Source organism: Gobio gobio (genome assembly GCF_949357685.1).
Source record: "Gobio gobio genome assembly, chromosome: 12".
In the NCBI taxonomy this organism is placed as follows: domain Eukaryota; kingdom Metazoa; phylum Chordata; class Actinopteri; order Cypriniformes; family Gobionidae; genus Gobio; species Gobio gobio.
Genome location: NC_137105.1, coordinates 56057497 through 56079486, shown reverse-complemented (window position 1 = coordinate 56079486; position 21990 = coordinate 56057497). Strand labels below are relative to the sequence as shown.

General features: G+C 41.4%; 1 protein-coding gene across 2 annotated transcripts in view; it reads right to left on the bottom strand.

The window, feature by feature from the left end:
- LOC307135124 (NLR family CARD domain-containing protein 3-like) overlaps window positions 1–21990 on the bottom strand; it is a 144186-nt gene that overhangs the window by 50882 nt on the left and 71314 nt on the right. For both annotated transcript variants that reach the window (XM_079831319.1, XM_079831320.1), the window contains exons 5-6: window positions 2067–2240; window positions 1788–1961 (exon numbers count right to left, since the gene is read on the bottom strand). In XM_079831319.1, the coding sequence (XP_079687445.1) occupies window positions 1788–1961; window positions 2067–2240 (348 nt within the window). The remainder of the gene's footprint in view (window positions 1–1787; window positions 1962–2066; window positions 2241–21990) is intronic.

The following is a 21990-nucleotide window of genomic DNA, read 5'->3' as shown; positions in this document are numbered from 1 at the left end:
GTGAATAATCAGTTAGTTATTTTGTTATTAACAATGTTTATTCGTTGATAGAAAATATTTGTTTGTAATATGTTGATGGAAATATGTATCAGGTCTGATCGGCATATTTACATTGTTATACAGAGCGCAGGGCAGTGCTAACGCGCACACACTTTTGTAACCCGACACCGCTTGTTAGCAGCAGCAGCGGCAGCTCCGCTCCTTTTAATGCAGCTGCATTTAGCGCCTATATATGGTGCAATAAGCTCTCGTTCACAGTTACATTATACAAATTCAACTTATAAGTGTAGTTATACAGTTCTTAACTGTGTATCTTGTGTCATGTCCTTATCATGTATATTTACTTATCATTGTATATATCCTTATTTGTTCTCTCACAGAAAACCACATTTATGTATCCACGCAAACCTGTATATGCCTTGCAATTGGATGACTGAATAAACTATCATCAAAGTTCACTCTGGATTAGCTGCAGTTCTTTCTAGCCGAAGAATTAGGCCAGTTGAGTTCCAACCATCCCACTGCGCACAGAATATCCCACAGCTGTCATTAATTTTAGTCAAAGAACAAATGTAACAAAGAAAATTGTAGCTTTAATAAGGATTAATCTTTATTTAATGTATAATTTATGCAGTGCATTCACTTTGATAACTTTATTCAATTTGTATATATGTATCTGTTAGACAGGTAGGAAGGGCACAGGTAAATATGAAAATATGGGTTAATGAGAAGATTGTTTTAAATTCACTTAAATTAAAAGTTTATTTAAATTATAAGTACATTTTTGAAGCCTAATAAATGTTAAAATTGATAGCTTTCAATCACAGTGTAATGTTGAATAGCTATAATGTTTAAAAGTGAAACAAAATTATATTTAACAGAGACATAAGTAGCAGTATTAGTATCAGTGATACTGGCCTTCATAAAAATATGCCATTAAACAAGTATTTAAATATACTGCCTTTAACTGTGATTAACTGTGAAATTATTACATAATAAAATATACTAAAATCTTTACCCAAAGTTTCACAGACAAGGCTTAATTTAGTCCCAGACTAAAATGCATGTTTGAGCTGTTTTAACTGAAAGCATATCTTTAAATATGTCAGTGCCATTGTTTTGTCTCAAGACACACATCAGTAATGTTTTTATCTAAGGCACGTTTATTAAAGCTACTTGTCCTACATGCCCTAAATGAAATAATGCCTAATCCTGACTTAATCTAAGCCTTGTCTGTGAAACCAGGCCTTAATGTTTTTAATTGTGATTAACCACAGAAAAAAGTGTGATTGATTAATCAGTAAATTTTTTATAATTGATTGACAGCATTCATTTATATATTTAAAGTTTAGAACTGAGTGGAATATGGAACTGCATTTTGCAACAAATAACACAACCTTTGAAAAGTTCATTTCTGTCACTGCTGAGAACTAGCCAATGCACAGAATATGAAGAACATGAAAATCTTTGGGAGTCAGATCTCCATGACAGTTCTAAACCAGACAAGACACCAGACCAAAAAATACACACTCAAATATCATACAATTATAGTTTATCAACAAAATCAACAAAATTATTTTTTCCAATATCGCACACCCCAAGTGTATGTGTGCTTAATAGGTGTGTGAATCGGCACTGGTCTCATGATTCAATTAAATTATGATTATCATGTCAAAAATATTGACTGAAAGAGAGCATAACACACATCAACAGTCAGATCATCTACAAACACACACTAACATTATTACTGACTGACTGTACATTATATTTTATATGTTCTTAAATACCTCAGTATCTGCAGATGACAGTTTGAACTCTTCAGCCCATCAGAGAGCAGCTTCACTCCTGAATCATGTAGGTCATTGTTACTCAGGTCCAGCTCTCCCAGGGCACAGTTTGAGGATTGAAGAGCTGATGACAAACTCTCACAACACTGATCAGTAAGATTACAGTGAGTAAGACTGAAAGAGAGCAGAACACACACATCAACAGTCAGATCATCTACAAACACACACCAACATTATGACCGGCTGACTGTAAATTATATTTTATATGTTTTTAAATACCTCAGTATCTGCAGCTGACAGTTTGGACTCTTCAGTCCATCAGAGAGCAGCTTCACACCTGTTTCCTGCAGGTCATTGTTAGTCAGGTCCAGCTCTCTCAGGACACAGTGTGAGGACTGAAGAGCTGATGACAAATTCTCACAACACTGATCAGTGAGATTACAGCCAGCAAGACTAGAAAAGATTAAATAATATAACATTAAAACAATAATGAACTATCAATAAAGGAATGTAAAGGAAGTTGCCAGTTGTCTGTCCTCATGAACATGGAACAAAATGTTTTTAACATTCTAGCCTGAATGAAAGATGAAACATGTTCAATAATTTTATAATGCAAAGGAAAATTCAGTCATTTTATCATTCATGGTCATTAAAGTTGCAGCAAGTGATTTTTGAGAACATGGTTGAAAGTGGATCGGACAAAGCACCACAACACACTTGTAGCCAATCAGCAGGAGGGGGCGTGTTCACTCATGATGAGGGAGAGAGTGAGCAAGAGGGAGAATTGAAGAAATACTGTAGAAAGAGAGATGGCTGAGAGATATTACAAAAGACAAAAGGTCAGAGGAATATCACCAGAAAAAGGAAGGGTTATGATCAGGAAAGAGCTTTAGGACACATATTTCCAGCACTGGAGAGACCTAAGAGGGAAGGCCTTGAAAATGGGGGCCAATGTTGTGTTGTTTTTGCTCTATACATATACGTAACATTGGTAACAAGTAAAACTGGCGACTAACAACAATCTCTTGCTTGTATATACTCTTGTGTACTGTATATTAATTTTTTGTTCTCCGCTGACATCTCAACAACACTGACGCAGAAACACTGTGCCACAAAGATCCAGTTAGGTTTTTCAACAGGTTCATCAACATTTACCATAGATTTACTGTAGTAGCACTAACTGTAACCGTGGTATTGTGGCATAAATGTGGGATATTCATATTAAATTGTATTACATTAATGTATTAAAGGAGTATTGAAAAATAGGCGATATGACAATTTTTTTGTTAGCTAGAAGTTTTTTGGTAATTTCTATTTATACTAAATGTGTTTATAGACCAATTACCATAAAGCCATTCTAGATACCATATAAACAATACGGTTACTTTTTACCATGGTAGTGAAGTACCATGTGTGGTTTTACCTGAGTTGTCACAATCTAAATGTATGATACTATGGAAGACAAATGGTTAATTAGAGTTCTAACTAAATTAAGTATATTTATATTTTAGGCCCTACCCTTTAAAATTTTGTTTTTAAAATTGTACACATGTTTCTGTTTGTCTGTACAATCTGTTCAGTAGTATTCAGGTACAGAAATGTAATAATTAGGCCTAAATGTAAAATACTGTAGAAAATAAAAAATAGATTATCTTTGTTAAAGCTGTATTTTGTTGTTTTAATAACATTAAATGACACAGACATCAGCAGGAATATTAGGCTGCTGTCACTTTAAGACAGGCCAAATATACTGACACACATCGGTTTCTTTCTCAACTGTTCGCATGACAGAGAGAATACTTGCCTGGAGAGGTATTTTGACAGTTTTGTGTGTCCATTCAATCGCAAAAGAGAAATCAATTTGCTATGAAACGCACCTCCCTCTCTCTCTCTCTCTCTCTCTCTCTCTCTCTCTGTTGCATGCTGGGAGTTGGTGAGAGTGGTGGTGGTGGTGAGAGTGGTGGTGGTGGTGGTGGTGAGAGCTGCTGTGTGAGTTTCTAAATTTGCTGTTTTTTTTTCATTTTTCCTTTTCTTTCTAGAAAATACATGGTTTAGAAAGCAAATTGTAAATCGATTTATTGGTGAGTGTGTGGCAGAATGGTGTCTCTTGATGAGGCGCCGCCATTATAACTCCGTAATGGTTTTAAGTGTGTTCCTGAAGACCATGCCACAGTAGAGTATATATTAATTGCGGTTGGGGATCAGATTGATTATATCTGATACAGAACATTATATCTGCATCACGAATGAATCAGGCTGTTGTGGTTTTTTTGAAGGAACACAATTTAGTCAATCGTTTAGTTGTAACTGGCCTTACTGTTAATTATGCTTTTGTACAACTTTCTCCGCTGTACACATCGACAACGAAAGTAACAATTTCAAATATCCTGCCTTCATATCCAATGACGTTTTGCAACGTGAGTTATCGCGTTTAGGAAAAGTTGTTAGCCCCTTTAAGACTGTTGCGCATGGATGTAAACATCTGGCTTTGAAGCATGTTGCGTCTTTTAGACGGTATGTTTATATGGCGCTAGAATCACCTGAGAATACACTGGATATAAATTATCGGGTGAAACACGAGGGGAGATTATATATGGTGTATGCAACTATGGGCAGCATAAGATGTTTCGAGTGTGGAGACATCGGACATAAACGCCTTAGGTGTCCACATAAGAAAACAACTGCAGAAAATGCGGTAGGATCAGAAGATGAGGTCACAAATAATAGCGTTGATGCAGCCCAAGACGAGGTTGTTTCACTTGTTGAGGTGAGGGAGGCTGTGTTACCGGCTGTTGGCACTGAAAATGATGATGTTGTAGCTAATGTGACCCCAAAAATTAGCGTAACTGATGTAGTTTCTGATGGAGAGGTAGCTAGTATAAGTGGCACTAAACAGTTGGAAAGTGCAAGTGATGGAATTAAAGAAACATCGTATTTAGGCGTTTTAAATAACAAGGAAATGGATGCGGAGGAGGAGCAGTCTGATGATACTGAGTCACAAGTTTCTATGTGTGAAAATGATGGTAATTCACAGGGGTTTATGTTTAATGCATCTCAGGCAGTTTTTTCAGGAGGTTTCAATAAAGATTCTTTGTATAGTTTGGAGCGAATCAATAGTTTTTTGGATGAAACGTATGGGAAACAAATTAACATACACGACTTCTTCAATGATGTAGAGAAATTTGTTCAATCTGTCATTTTTTATCAGAGAACTGTTGGAGTTGAGGAACTTAGTGAGAAGAAGCGTTTTGGGCTGAAAATGCTTCTTACTACTATAATGCTTCTTACTACTATAAGAAAGGGTAAAGCAACGAATAGAAAAAAAGAATAAATCAAATCGCAAATACCATGTATCAGTATCACACGGGTTTCTTCCTTTGCTTTTCTTATAATGCTTTGTTCTGTATTTTGTAATCTTAATTTTGTGTATGGAGGTTTTGAGGATAGGCTCTTTAACTATTAATGGTGGGAGGGATAGTGTAAAGCGTGCTATAGTCAATGAAACAATTGAACAGAAAAAGCTTGATATTGTGTTTCTTCAAGAAACTCATAGTGATCTAATGAATGAAACTGAGTGGAATTTGTGGTGAAAGGCAGAAAAAAAACTCAGTCAGGGTACAAATTTAAGTGCAGGGGTGGGTATCTTTCTCTCTTCAACCATAATGGTAGATATTATGAGTACAGAGGAACCAGTGAAGGGTCGTTTGTTGATAGTTAAAGCTAATATTCAAGAAATGCTTGTTTTTTTAATAAATATTTATGCACCAACAGTAGGACAGGAATGCCTACATTTTTTAAATATACTTAAGGAGAGTCTTAAAAAGTGTTCTAGTGAAGGAGGTATTGTCATTGGTGGAGACTGGAATTGCACTATAAATTTTACTATAGACCGTAATACTGCAGAACTCATCAAAACTCATAAAACAATTCCAGCTCTTGGATATGTGGAGAATTAAACACCCGAATGATAGACAATATACATGGATTAAGGCTTTTAATAATAAAGTTAGTGCTACCCGACTAGACAGATTTTATGTGTCAAAATATTTTAATAGCAGAGTAATTGAATGTTGCATTTGTCCTGTAGGTTTTTCTGATTATCATTTAATTATTATGTCAATGATCGTGTCAAATGTACCTAGAAAATCAGTTTACTGGCATTTTAATGTTAAATTGCTGCAGGATACTGTTTTTTATGATAATTTTGTTTTCTTTTGGGAAAATTGGAAAAAGGAAAAAAGTTATTTTGAAAACTTGAAACAGTGGTGTGATGTAGGCAAGACTCAAATAAAAATTTTCTGTCAGCAGTATACAGCCAACTGTAGTAGTAGAATAAAGAATGTGATTGAATCACTTGAAAAGCAAATTAATTCAATGGAATTGCAGTTGGTTGATGCACATAATTCTGAATTGTACAATGATTCACAAAAGAAAAAGAGAGAGCTAAGTCTGGTCCTAAATGAGAAAGTAAAGGGAGCTTTGATAAGGTCCCGGTTCATGTCTTTAACAGAAATGGATGCCCCAAATTCTTTTTTTTAACCTGGAGTATAAAGTGGCTCAACAAAAGCAGATGCCATGTCTTAAACTCCCTGATGGGAGGATAACATCTAAGACTATAGAAATGAGAAATCATGCAGTGGATTTTTATTCAAGTCTTTATGCTGCAGAAAACTGTGGCATTGATGACTGTATGACACAGCTTCTTCAAGGTCTTCCTCAGCTGGACTCTGACTCTAAAACTGTCTTGGATGCTAGTATGACTTTTAATGAAGTTACTGCTGCTGTGGGACAACTTAGTTCAGGACGATCCCCTGGAATAGCTGGACTGCCAGCAGACTTTTACAAAAGGTTTTGGAACTGCATTGGACAGGATTATTTTGATGTTTTATGTGAGTCTATAAGAGATGGTGTTTTACCTACTACCGGTCAATATGCTGTTTTATCATTGTTACCAAAAAAGGGGGATTTAGCCTTTTTAAAGAACTGGCGTCCTGTTGCTCTTCTCACAACAGAATATAATTTTTTTTTCAAAATGTCTTGCAAATAGATTAAAAAATTACTTGGGTTTGGTTGTACACAAGGATCAATCATATTGCATTCCAAAGAGGTCTATCATGGATAATTTGTTTTTAGTGCGAGACATTGTAGATATTTGTAATGGTTTCCATATGAATGTTGGATTAATTGCATTGGATCAAGAGAAGGCTTTTGATCGTGTTGATCACAATTGTCTTTTTAATGTATTGAAGGTTAGTTTTGGTGAAACGTTTTTAAATTTGATACAGTTATTATATATTGGTGCATCATGTATGGTTAAGGTAGGGGGTGCTTTGAGTTGGCCAATTCCTATTCTAAGGGGTATTAGGCAAGGTTGTCCATTGTCTGGTCAACTATATAGTTTAGCAAATTGAGCCACTGCTTTTTAAACTTCGAGAAAGATTGTCAGGTTTTAATGTACCTGGTTTTTCTTTAGACTCAAGGATTTCCCTCTCTGCTTATGCTGACGATGTCACAGTTTTTGTAAATCATGCTGAAGATATTAAATGTTTATCCGAGGTACTCAGTCTTTATGAGAAAGCTTCATCAGCTAAGGTGAACTTGGCTAAAAGTGAAGCTTTTTGGATTGGTAAAGGGGCGTTTGAGAGTTTCCCAAAGTTACCTGGGAATCTTAAGTGGGGTAGAGAGGGACTTAAATTGTTGGGAGTTTTTTTGGGGTCAAGTTATTTTCAAAAGCTAAATTGGGAGGGTATAGTGGAGAAAGTGTGCAGCAAGTTGCTACTAGGGGTGTGCCAAAAAAATCGATTCACAGAAGAATCTAGATTCTCATTTGCAACAATTCAGAATCGATCTGAAATGTCCAAGAATCTCCATTTTGTAACTAGACTATACGCGACATCCGGACGCCACCACGCAGTCAGTTTTTGAACGCGAGCGGCAAATCACTAAAACAGAGAGGAAGCAAATATGGATGAGAGGGAGATCCAACCAGCCCCGTCTTCACTTAAAACTAAAGTTTGGCGTCATTTCTGTTTTTACCGAATGCCTGGAAGCACTGCGCTGGACATGACACACACAGTGTGCAAGCTTTGCAAAATGAAGACCAAGTACTTCGGCAGCACAAAAAATGCGCGGGCTCATATTACTAGGCATCACCCGGAGCTCAGCGGCACGGAGCAGAGTCAGCCGCCAGCTGCAGACCAACGCACACTACAGTGTTTTACGAAACTCCCAGCACTTTATTTTCATAACTTGTTATTCTTTAAGTTACTTTGTCTGACTGAGAAATATAGATTTTTTTTGTCTTCACCAGTTGTGTTCTACATGATATTTGTGGTAAACTGCAACTTTCCTGGGAAATGCATCTATTTTCAACCATTTTGTATTTTGAAGAAGCACTTTATTTTTGTTCCAACTTATTTTATAGCTAGCTACTAATGAGTAGCAATTGAGAACCAGACAATGTTTTTGATAAAAGGCACTTCCCTGAGAATTGAACTTAATAAATGTGAAAAAGACACTTTAATGTCTTCGTTTGTCATTCTGTATAGCAAAGCAGATGAGAGTAGATCATGATCAGAAACCCGATTAGAAATCATTATGGATAAAATCGAATCGTTTTGAATCAAAAATCTTTTTGAATCGAAAATCGATTATGAATCGAATCGTGGCCTCAAGAATCGGAATCGAATTGAATCGTGAGATGGTAAAAGATTCCCACCCCTAGTTGCTACCTCAGTTATCATATAGGGGAAGGATTTTAGTGACCAATAACTTAAGGTTGCTTCTACTCTGTGGCATAAAATAACTGTGTTACAGCCACCTGGTGGACTTATTGAGGAAATTCAAAAGAAACGTGCATTTTTTTTGGTCTGGACAACACTGGATTCGTGCTGCTGCTTTATATCTTCCGGTTCAAGAGGGAGGTCAAGGATTGATAGACATCAGATCCAGAATCATGGCTTTCCGGTTACAAGCGGCTCAGAGACTGTTGTATCTGTCACAGGTTCAGGGTGTGACACCGGCTCTTCCTGTTGTTTGTCCTGTCATTTTTCTGCAGCTCGTGATTGGATTATCAGTTTGATCACGGGCTGATCTCCCGCACCTGTCGCTCGTTCCCTTTACCCTTTATATGCCCAGCTGTGTCTACCGCTTGTTGTCAGTTGATCACTTCATGTCGCGTGAATGTTACGTGTCTGCTCTGCATTTGTGCTCTGTGTCTTACCTGTTTGGTTTTGTACCCAGGACCCGTAGACGAGGAGTTTTCAGCAAGCCGTATTCCCTTGCTGGGCTCGGTCTCGTCTTCTGCTTGGTCAACCTGTCCCCCGTTCTCTCGGTGGTCTTTCCAGACTGCGTGTCTGCTGTGGAGTGCACAGATACAGCGGGAGCCACCAAACAGTTCTGTAGACTGTCACCTCCTCACTTTGTTTGACTGTTCACATTGTTTATTCCCCGAATAAACCACTTCCTTGTTCACTGCACTTTGAGTCCTCCTTTAATCCACAGGCCCGACAGAATCAACTGACCATGATGGACTCAGCGGGCGAACTAGAGTTGCGACGAGCTATTGCTCAACAGGGCATTTTGCTTGGAAGGCAGCAGGAGGAGTTGTCCGCTTCTCATCATGCCATGACGGAGATGTCAGGCCAGCTAGCCGAAATTACCCAGCGACTGGAACAGTTACAGCCACACCCTGCCGTGGTTCCCACACCGAGTCAACCTGACACTGAGAGAGTGAACGGCCGCCAGTCTGAACCTCGTCTGAATCCACCAGCTCCATATTCCGGTGAGCCCAACTCATGTCGTTCGTTCCTATCACAGTGCTCGCTAACTTTTTCACTACAGCCATCCTGCTTCACGACAGAGAGATCTAAGGTAGCCTCCGTGATAATGCACCTGACTGGGCTTGTGAGAGAGTGGGGAACGGCTATGTGGGACAATGAGCATGATTGCTGCGGTACATTCGAGGACTTCTCAGCGGAGCTGCGCAAGGTGTTTGACCGTTCGGCACTGGGCACCGAGGCGGCACGTGCATTGTCGCTATTACAGCAGGGTGCCCGGTCCGTGTCAGAATACTCGATCGAGTTCCGCACCCTCGCGGCATCCTGTGGTTTGAACGCAAAGGCTCAGTGGGACCATTTTCTCCATGGCGTAGCTGAGCGCATAAAGGATGAGATTTACTCACTGGAGTTACCCCCTTCCCTTGACGGTCTGGTGGACCTCGCTATCCGGGTGGATAACCGGATTTCCCTTCGTTCCCAGCATCGAGGGGCGGGGCTCCCTCACAGATCCGCCAGCAATACACAGAGCACGGGGAGGGCTACATCACAGCAGTTCGGCCCATTTGATGAGGAACCCATGCAGATCGGGAGAACTCATCTGACTGTGCTGAACGACAGCATCGCCTCACCAACAACTTGTGCCTCTACTGCGGAGAGGCAGGGCACATGGTGGCGGTTTGTCCCTTAAAGGGGCGACGCGCATCCTTCAGAGGACGACGCACGGTGAGCGTTACGAACACGCTACTGCCATCTGGTGGTCGTTCCACACTCCCGGCTTTACTGCAGTTCGGGGGAGCGGCTCATCGGGTGTCAGCTTTAATTGATTCTGGGGCAGAGGGTGATTTCATGGATATTACACTGGCTAAGCACTTGGGTATTTCTAGCTCTCGTTTGGCTGAGCCGATTTCGGCCAGAACACTTTGTGGCACACCCCTCACAAGAATTACTCACTCCACAAGACTTGTTGGCCTCACCATCTCTGGGAATCATTCGGAGGAGATTCGCTTCCTATTAATTCATTCTCCCTCTGCTCCAGTGGTATTGGGGCACACATGGTTGACTAAGCATAACCCTCACATTGACTGGGCTCAAAGTTCCATATTGGCGTGGAGCCCATTCTGTTCGTCTCAGTGTTTGGTGTCTGCTTCTTCCCCCTTAATGTCTGTTTCTGCGTTACAGGAGGAACCGGTGAGCCTGGCGGATGTACCAGAGGCTTACCATGACTTATGAGCGGTGTTCAGTAAGTGCCGAGCTTTATCTCTCCCTCCGCACCGCCCGTACGACTGTGCGATAGAGTTATTACCTGGCACTTCTCCACCTAAAGGGCGTCTTTATTTGCTCTCCGGTCCTGAGAGGGAGGCCATGGAGAGATACATCAGCGATTCCCTCTTGGCCGGTATTATACGTCCTTCTTCCTCTCCGGCCAGGGTGGGGTTCTTCTTCGTGGGGAAGAAGGATGGTTCTTTGCGTCCCTGCATAGATTATCGAGGGCTGAATGACATCACGGTAAAGAATAGCCACCCTTTGCCGTTGATGTCTTCAGCGTTCGAACTCTTGCAGGGAGCAACCATCTTTACGAAGTTGGACCTACGCAATGCTTACCACCTGGTTCGGATTAGGCAGGGGGACGAATGGAAGACTGCTTTTAATACCCCGACAGGTCACTTTGAATATTTGGTCATGCCCTTTGGACTCTCAAACTCCCCAGCGGTCTTCCAGGCACTTGTCAACGACGTGCTCAGAGACATGGTCGACCGGTTTGTATTTGTTTATCTCGACGACATCCTGATCTTCTCCCAGAACGAGCGCGACCATGTCCAGCATGTCAGGCGGGTGTTACAGCGGCTACTTGAGAATCGTTTGTTCGCTAAGGAGGAGAAGTGGGAGTTTCACGCACGGTCGGTTCCGTTCCTGGGTTTCGTTCTGTCGCCCGAGGGCATCCGAATGGATCCTGGGAAGGTAAAAGCAGTTGCTGATTGGCCTACCCCAGATAGTCGTAAGGCGGTCCAGCGATTTCTGGGGTTCGCCAATTTTTACCGTCGATTAATTCGGAACTTTAGCCAGGTCGCCCTACCACTGACGAATCTCACCTCCACACAAATTTGTTTCTGTTGGTCAACGCAGGCTCAGGAGGCGTTTGAGAAACTTAAGAGTCGCTTCGTTTCGGCTCCTATTCTTACCAACCCAGACCCGTCTCATCAATTCATTGTGGAGGTGGATGCATCAGAGGTGGGAGTGGGAGCGATTTTGTCTCAGAGGTCACCTTCGGACGACAGAATACACCCATGCACGTTCTTTTCTCATCGTCTCACTCCTTCGGAACGGAATTACGACATTGGGAATAGGGAGTTACTGGCAGTAAAGTTGGCATTGGAGGAGTGGCATCACTGGTTAGAGGGCGGCGGGTTCTCCATTCTTAGTTTGGGCCGATCACAAGAATTTAGAATACATTCAGTCCGCGAAGAGGCTAAATTCTCGGCAGGCTCACTGGGCACTATTCTTCGGCCGGTTTTATTTTAACATCTCATATCGCCCCGGGATACTCGGGAATTCGCATCGGCTTGTCCGCCGTGTGCAGTGGGTAAGGGCTCTAATCGACCCTTGGCAGGGCTACTCCGACCGTTGTCAATCCCTTCGAGACCCTGGTCACACATAGCCATGGACTTTGTCACGGGTCTACCCCCATCCAGTGGCAATACCGTGGTCCTTACGGTGGTGGACAGGTTCTCGAAGGCGGTTCATTTTATTCCCCTCCCCAAACTACCTTCAGCGAGGGAGACAGTGGCCATTGTCTTAGACCACGTTTTTCGCATTCATGGCCTCCCGGTTGACGTGGTTTCTGACAGGAGTCCCCAATTTGTGTCTAAATTTTGGACAGAGTTCTGTCGACAGCTGGGGGCTGGGAGCCTATCCTCCGGTTATCACCCGCAGACGAACGGTCAGGCTGAGCGAGCAAACCAGGACTTAGAGAGAGTCCTGCGCTGTGTGGCGTCGGCAGAGCCGTCGACTTGGAGTTGCAGGTTAACCATGGTCGAGTACGCCCATAACTCACTCCCCGTCTCGTCTACGGGGTTATCACCCTTCCAGTGCTGTTTAGGCTACCAGCCCCCATTATTTTCCCCCCAAGAAGCCGACGCCATTGTTCCATCCGCGCATTCATTTATTCAGAGGTGCCTTCATACGTGGAGGCTCGCCAGAGAAGCCCTTTCCCGGACTGGCGAAAGGAACAAGGTGTCGGCGGGCCGTCACCGTTCTAAGCCCCCACTTTACGTGTGTGGTCAAAGGGTTTGGTTATCAGCCCAGGACATTCCCCTCAAACTTCCCGCACGTAAACTGGGACCCAAATTCATTGGACCGTACATTATAACTAAGGTGCTTAACCTGGTGACGGTTCAACTAAAATTACCCCTCCAATTTAAGAGAATTCACCCGGTGTTTCATGTTTCCAAGGTCAAGCCCGTTATTTGCTCCCCACTTCAGCCCCAGACCTCTGCCCCGCCGCCCCCCAGACTCATCGAGGGGTTGCCTGCCTACACGGTACGACGACTCCTGGATGTGAGGCGGAGGGGCAGAGGTCATCAATATCTGGTAGACTGGGAGGGTTATGGTCCGGAGGAGAGATGCTGGATTCCGGCTCGGGATGTGCTGGACCGCGCTCTTATTGACGAATTCCATCTGCGTCAGGGTGAGTCCTCTGGGGATGCCTCTGGGGTTCTGTCACAGGTTCAGGGTGTGACACCGGCTCTTCCTGTTGTTTGTCCTGTCATTTTTCTGCAGTTCGTGATTGGATTATCAGTTTGATCACAGGCTGATCTCCCGCATCTGTCGCTCGTTCCCTTTACCCTTTATATGCCCAGCTGTGTCTACCTCTTGTTGTCAGTTGATCACTTCATGTCGCGTGAATGTTACGTGTCTGCTCTGCATTTCTGCTCTGTGTCTTACCTGTTTGGTTTTGTACCCAGGACCCGTAGACAAGGAGTTTTCAGCAAGCCGTATTCCCTTGCTGGGCTCGGTCTCGTCTTCTGCTGGGTCAACCTGTCCCCCGTTCTCTCGGTGGTCTCTCCAGCCTGTGTGTCTGCTGTAGAGCGTGCAGATACAGCGGGAGCCACCAAACTGTTCCGTAGACTGTCACCTCCTCACTTTGTTTGACTGTTCAAATTGTTTATTCCCAGAATAAACCACTTCCTTGTTCACTGCACTTTGAGTCCTCCTTTAATCCACAGGCCCGACAGAATCACACAGATGTATCATGGATAAAGACAGCTTCTGCTCTTCTAAGGCGGGTTCACAGTATGGGGCTGGACAAACATTTGTTCTTAATGGAGCTCCAGAATGATGATCGTGTGAATCTTACATCCTTCTACATGTCAGTTCTGGAGGCATGGAAGGTGTTTACCATTTCACGTTCATCAGATAAACAAGCTGGATTATGGCTTTTTGAAGAGCCACTTTTTCTTAATGACTTTCTACCTTTAAGACTTATGTCTGGTCCCTGTCTGCGTGCTGGATTCACAAAGTTGGGACACGTTTTGACTGTAAGCTCAGAGGAATTGAGTAGAAGGACTGCGGTGAGATCTTTGCGGCTGCTGAAACAAGCTACAACTGAAATATTTAAGTCTTTGCATGTGGATTATAAGACTTTGATAAATGACTCAGTAGCAATTGATCAATGGAGAAAGGGGGTTCCCTATGTTTTCCCTACTCTTAATGTAAATATTGCTGTGGGAGAATGGCAAGATGACGGGAAGTGTCTTTTGTCTTTTAAAACCCCTCAGCTTGGAGTTTTTGAGGAAGTAGGGAGAAAAGCCCTCTATATTTCCTGTGTGAAGGCATCTAATGCTAATCTTTTGAATGGATTTCCTTCAACAAAATTGACTTATTTTTTTGAACTATTTCTTCCCCTAGACGATGCTGGCGGTCCTTATACAAACGCCCAATTGATAAAAGAACGGGCAACCTCCAGTGGAGGATTGTACATGGGGCGATAGCCACAAACAGATACGTGGTGCACATTGATCCTTCGGCAGGTGTGGGTTGTCCCTTCTGTACAGACATTGAAAGGGTTTTCATTTATGTGTACAGTGTGCTCGGCTAAATGATTTGTTTTCATTTTTATCTCAATGGTTTATTGAAATTGGTGAAGCTTTCTCATTCGAAATGTTTATATATGGTCCAGCGTATACAGAGAAAAGAAAAAGTCAGTTGATTTTGTTGAATTTTTGTCTGGTACAGCAAAACTGGCTATTTGGAAATCTAGAAAGAATAAGTCGTCAGGACAGGTTTCTCTGGATGTGTTGAAGATATTCAAAGGCTTGGTAGCGGCTCGGCTTAGAATAGAACATGCCTATTATAAAATGGTTAAATGTGTGGAATGTTTCATGTACATTTGGGGGATAAATGAGGTCCTTTGTACAGTAGATGATAATGATGATGTAATGCTTGCTTTTTAAAATGTTTTATTTATTAATAGTGTTTTTTTTGTTTTTGTAAGTTTGTAATATTATTGTGAACACCTTATTGTTTTAATAAAGGTGTATCTAAATTTAAAAAAAAATTCTCTCTCTCTCTCTCTCTCTCTCTCTCTCTCATGCTGGGAGTGGGTTGACAGTGGTGTGGGGTGAGACCTGAGCTGTGTGAATTCCCTTAGTCTTATTTACGGGTTTATTTTTACCCCCCCCCCCCCCCCCATTTTATTTGTTGCATGGTTTAAATTTAAATAGATTAAAACATTTTGTTTTTTTTATTGTAGTGGATATTGCGCAAGGAGGGATGGCGTCTCATAAGGAGATGCCGTCTTTGTCCTTTGTCCGCAATGGTTTCAGGTGCGTGCCAGAGGACGGCGTCACAGTGGAAGACGTCCTTATTTCGGCTGGTGTGGAAGTAGGACATGAGAATATTGTGTCCGCTTCTCGTATGAACAAAGCCGTAGTAGTGTTCCTGAAAGAATACAATTTTGTTAATCGTTTAATAGAAAATGGTCTCGTTATAAACGAAAACTTTGTTCAAGTTTCTCCGTTACATGCTCCAACAGCAAAAATCACTGTATTGAATGTTCCACCGTTTATTCCAGATGAAGCGTTGGAACGGGAATTATTACGGTTTGGCAAATTTGGCAGTGGTTTCAAAACAAACACACTAGGATGTAAACACCCATCTCTGAAACATGTAAAATCTTTCAGAAGACAGGTGTTTATGTTTCTGGACTCCCCAGAGAATACGCTGGATATTTAATTCCGAGTACGACATGAAGTGAAATCTTATATGGTGTACGCAACAACTGGTAGTTTAAGGTGCTTCGAATGCGGCGATTTAGGTCATAAAAAGTTTGCATGCCCACATAGAGAGCGTCTAGCAGAGGATAGGCCAGTGGAACAGTGTGCTCCGCTACATCTCCCTCTCCTGTACACAGGAGAGGGAGATGTAGCGGAGCACACTGTTCAAGAGGAAAACGCAGGTTCATCAGAGGTAAGCGTTTCTGCTGCAGTGCCGTCCGCTATGGAAGCATATGAGCTTGTTGTTACCAATACAGATCCTACTCAAATTGCAGGGCCCAGTTCAAGTAGGTGTGAGGAGCCTGTTTTTTTAGTTACAAGAAAGAGATAATTGGTTGTCACTAATGATGGTAGTGCAATGGATGATGTATCTGATGATAATGGTTCTCTTCAGGATTATGATTGTGACTCAAGTAGGTTCTGTATGTGGACCTGAAAGTGATTCTCAGGATATGTCCATTAAAGATCCTTCTTTGTATACATTAGAGGAAATTAATGGCTTTCTTGATGAGAGGGAAACAAGTTAATATTAAAGATTTCTTTCCTGATGTTGAAAAATTTGAGAGGTCAGTGGCTGTTCTCCAAAAGACTGTGAATCTTGATTAGTTGAGTGAAAAGAAAGGTTTTCGTTTAAAAAAAACATGGTCATTAGAAAATATAGAAAAGTGGATAAAAAGAAGAGGGTAAAACCATTTTTATAAGTGATTAGCCATGCATCACGTGGTGTTCTTGTCTCTTTTTCTATTGGTTTCTTTTGCTGTTGGTTTTTTTCTCTCTCCTTCCTAAACTTATATATGGATCTTTTGAGGGTGGGTTCATTAAATATTAATGGAGGGAGGGATAGACATAAACGGGCATTGGTGTCTGAAATAATGTAGAATAAAAAGCTACACTTCATTTTATTGCAAGAAACCCATAGTGATTGTGATAATGAAGCAGAGTGGGGGATGTGGTGGAAAGGTCAGCATATACTTAGCCATGGTACAAATCTGAGTGCTGGAGTTGCTCTCCTTTTTTCTCCAAATATAAAAGTTAGTATTGAGAAAACTGAAGAATTTGTGAAAGGTCGTCTAGTTCTCGTTAAAACTATTATTGAAGGGATGACACTTTACTTTATAAATGTTTATGCTCCAAATGTGGGACATGAGCGACTACAGTTTTTTAGTATGCTAAATAATGTTTTAAAGGTCCCATGGCATGGCATTTTTCTATTATTTTATAATGTTTCCTGAGGTGTACTTATATTGTTAATATGATTTTTACATCATAAAATGTCATAATTTAGAAATAAAATTTTTATTTTTAATTTTTTCAATACTGATGTTTGCCCTGTGGCTGAATGTCCTGTTTCAAGAGGCGTGTCTGCTGTGAGACTTCAGTAAAAACGCCCACTGCTGTAATTGGCTAACATCTTTGCATTTGAAATGAGTGGAGGGGGCGTGGTTTAACGAGGTCTACCAGGCACGAGCAGGCATGAGCTGCTGCCAGAGAGACGGATGGACCGGAGTTCACTTCACATCAGTTCTGTCAGTCTCAGTTCAGTGAACTGTTGTAGTTACTAGAATATACTTCAGGTTATTCGTTTATTTCTAGTCGGAGGGACTGTCACTCATGTCAGAAAGTTAGTAACTTTAGTAAATTAAACTCGAGACGCGAACCCTTTAGAACGATTCAGTGATTTGGTGAACTGATTCGGTTCACTAAAAAGAACCGGTTCAAAAGAATGATTAGTTCGCGAACCGGACATCACTAATGTACCAGAGACGGAGCGATTGCTGACAAAGTTATTTATAGTAACTACTGATTTGTGAGAGAGCTGTCAGAGCAAGTTTATTGCGTTTGTATCTGAGAGTTCTGAATAAACACGAGTCCCAGTCACACCGAGTCCGTCTTCATCCTTATTACCAACTTTGTAACACATGCAATATACCTACAGCTGTCGAGATGAACGAGTTATGAGTAAGTGTTGATTATAGCATTATTTTTAGATATGTTCCAATCATATGAAAAGCGTCAGTGACGCGCATTGAGTACACAGCGCAAACAAAGACACAACAGCAGTTATCGAATGTAATCCAGTTTATTGTGGGGCTAAGCTGGCTAGCCCGGATATGCTCACGCTTACCCCCCGTCTGCTTAATCTCGCACCGCGTATGGCGCCTCCGCTGTGGGCGAGATGCAGTACTGGGGGTCGGGGATGTTGAAGGCCGACCGGTCAGTGCAGCCCGAGCTTCGGCGTGTGTGAGGTTTATCTCTAAAGATGTTACTCTGCTGATGTTGAGCAGAAACGACTGTATGCACATTTTAGAACAATTAGACGTGACGAGGACGTACAAAAACACTGACTCACAAGATAGAAAACACGAAAACACCGTTCTGTCGGGAGAGAGAGAAGCCGCTGCGTGTGCACGAATAATAAATAATTAGCTACACATCAGAAATCACTGATCACAGATCAGAAGGAACTAAAAAAAGACTTCTGTTTTCATTTGTACATCCAAACACTGAGAAACTGCCAGCATTCACTGGTTCACAAGCCATGATCTCTCGAGCGCTTGCATGGGCGTGCCAGATTCTCTGGGCGGAGGAAAGGGAGGTAACCGTTCCTGTTTGGACGTCAAAACAGGAGTGTGGTGGAGGGGGCGTGGTTTTGTAAGGTCTGTAGCGGGAGAGAGAGAGCCGAGCCGAGTGGTGAGTAAGTAGGTCAAGTGCAGATGAGTAACACCTGTGTCTGATTGCAGTAATTGGCATGGAGAGAGACTGCATATAAGCTGCAGCGGGGAGAGAGTTGGGAGAGAGAGATCTGGACTGGGACTGCAGCTCTGCCAGAGGGAGAAAGAGTGTTGAAGCTGAAAATGAGTGAAATATTGAATTCTGAGCTGAACGCCCTCGTGCGTGCTTTATGTTTGAACCTGTTCTGAGTAATAAATTAAGTGTAGTCCCAGTCAAGCCGACCCCGCCTTCTTCCTTTCCTCACCCATATACATCGAACCTCATCACAAGGAGACTTCAGGATTGGCTAGTCTGGCCTGTCATTTTCTCAAAGGCAGAGAAAGACAGCCAGAACTCGGTTTACACCGATCAACATTTCTATCCACTTGGGGACAATATTCAGGCTAGGGGAACTCATATTAATGTTGAAATACCTCATAAAATGAAAATTTCATGCCATGGGACCTTTAAAACAAGATTTTAGTGATGGAAAAATCATTATTGGTGGAAATTGGAAATGTACAGAGTGTTTCAATGTTGATCGTAACCATGAAGAGCCTCATATGTTTTCCTCTAATTATCTGTCAAGATTGGTGAAAGAGGCTGAACTTTTAGAAATGTGGAGAATCAAGCATCCAGTAGACAAACAATATACATGGGTTAAAATTTCTTACAATAGAGTAAGTGCTGCTCGATTAGACCGAACCTATGTTTCAAAATTTCTAAATAACAGGGTTATTGATTGTTGTATTTCTCCTATAGGATTTTCTGATCACCATTTAAGTTTTCATTTCAGTAAATATGAGACAGTTTCCAAGAAAATCCTCTTATTGGCATTTTAATGCTAAATTGCTGCAGGATGCTTTATTTTCTGAACATTTTGTGGTATTCTGGAATTCTGGAAATTGGAAGGAAAAAAAGACTGAATTTGAAAATTTAAAACAATGGTGGGAGGTTGGTAAAACTCAAACAAAACAACAGTATACGTAGGGATGAAACGGTATGGAAATTTCACATCACGATTATAGTGACCCAAATTATCACGATTATCAATATTATCACGGTTTTGTTCAAATGAGATGAAAGTTTTCAAAAAGAACAGATGCACACACTTAAAACATTTCAACAAGTTAACAACAAATAACTAAAGCAGCTCTATGCACTTTTTTAAGCTAGATTCTAATCTGTGGGATTTCCTTCCTTATAATGGCCGTCGTCAATAGCAATGCATAACGCATAAATAATAATCATTTTGTGTAAATATAATCTCTAATATTATCTCTGTAAATATATTCTCAAGCAATATTCTCATCAGTGTTCAGCAATGATGCATTTAAATCTAGCATATTTTGTGTTAGAGCCCAAACAGTATCCTGGTGAAATAATACATATCCATATTTCCATATGATTTGACAGTTTATTTTATTAAATATCAAAAGGTGTGCATCATACCTGACATCTAGATGCAAATGGCGGTAGTTAATGTCAAGCCCTTATTATTATCCCTTAATGTCACCCTAGTCTTGTCTGAATTTGTTCGTTCGCTTCACGTTATTATTTCCCAGACGTAGTTTTGGTATTGAGGTCAAAGTCCACTTGCCTTGCGTTCGTAGTTTTGAAGTGTTCTCCCTACAGCGACTTTCTTCTGGCATGTTCTGCAGACAGGGTGACCATCTTCGATTAAGTTTACCTCAGGACATTTGTAAAAGCCAAAATATGACCACGCCTCAGATTTGGTCCTTTTAGAAGTCTGAAAAATCTCCCGGCGCTGTCACTGCCATCTGCAATTTCTTCTCATTCAAAAAACAGTGGTGTGCTGCGCCTGCACCAGACTGACGCTGACTCGACAGGATTTACCGCCAGTTTTCAAAATCGTTATAATCACACGCGGTTTTAATGATAATTAAATTTTAAACGATATTATTAACGTCACTAAATTTTACCGTGGTTTATCGTGAAACCGGTAATCGTTTCATCCCTAAGTATACGGCATACGGCATATTGCACTACCACTCAAAGAAAAACTATTCAAGCCCTGGAAAGAGATATACACTCAACTAAAGGATTATTAGGAACACCAGTTCAATTTCTCATTAATGCAATTATCTAATCAACCAATCACATGGCAGTTGCTTCAATGCAATTAGGGGTGTGGTCCTGGTCAAGACCATCTCCTGAACTCCAATCTGAATATCAGAATGGGAAAGAAAGGTGATTTAAGCTATTTTGAGCGTGGCATGGTTGTTGGTGCCAGACGGGCCGGTCTGAGTATTTCACAATCTGCTCAGTTACTGGGATTTTCAGCGTAAACAGAACGAGAACATGGATCCATCATGCCTTGTTACCACTGTGCAGGCTGGTGGTGGAGGTGTAATGGTGTGGGGGATGTTTTCTTGGCACACTTTAGGCCCCTTAGTGCCAATTGGGCATCGTTTAAATGCCACGGCCTACCTGAGCATTGTTTCTGACCATGTCCATCTCTTTATGACCACCATGTACCCATCCTCTGATGGCTACTTCCAGCAGGATAATGCACCATGTCACAAAGCTCCAATCATTTCAAATTGGTTTCTTGAACATGACAATGAGTTCACTATACTAAAATGGCCCCCACAGTCACCAGATCTCAACCCAATCGAACATCTTTCGGATGTGGTGGTACGGGAGCTTCGTGCCCTGGATGTGCATCCCACAAATCTCCATCAACTGCAAGATGCTATCCTATCAATATGGGCCAACATGTCTAAAGAATCCTTTCAGCACCTTGTTGAATCAATGCCACGTAGAATTAAGGCAGTTCTGAAGGCGAAAGGGGGTCAAACACTGTATTAGTGTGGTGTTCCTAATAATCCTTTAGGTGAGTGTAGAGACTATAGAGACAGAAATGCTAAGAAGACATGACCCAGCCTTTATCTATAAATTACAACAGAAAAATAAACAGTTACACTTTCATTTGAATGAGAGGGTGAAGGCAGCTTTGGTGAGGTCACGATTTACATCAGTCACTGATATGGATGCCCCAAGTGCCTATTTTCTTAATTTAGAACGTTCTTTGGCACAATATAAGTAGATGACATGTTTACGTCTTCCAGATGGAAAGATTACAAATGACGTAATAGAAATGTGTCGTCATGCTGTTGACTTTTATTCTTCTCTCTACAAAGCTGATTACTGCAATTCTAATTGTACAGCAGAACTTTTACATGAACTTCCTCAAATAGACTCTGCTTCTAAGACTGCTTTGGATATGCAAATTACCTTTCAAGAACTCACTATTGCTGTTGGACAGTTAAAACCCGGTTGCTCTCCTGGCATTGACGGGTTGACTGTTGAATTTTATAAACATTTTGGGAAATATATGAAGTTTTTTGTGAAAGTTATAAAGATGGTATTTTACCTGTTACATGTCAACGTGCTGTATTGTCCCTACTACCTAAAAAG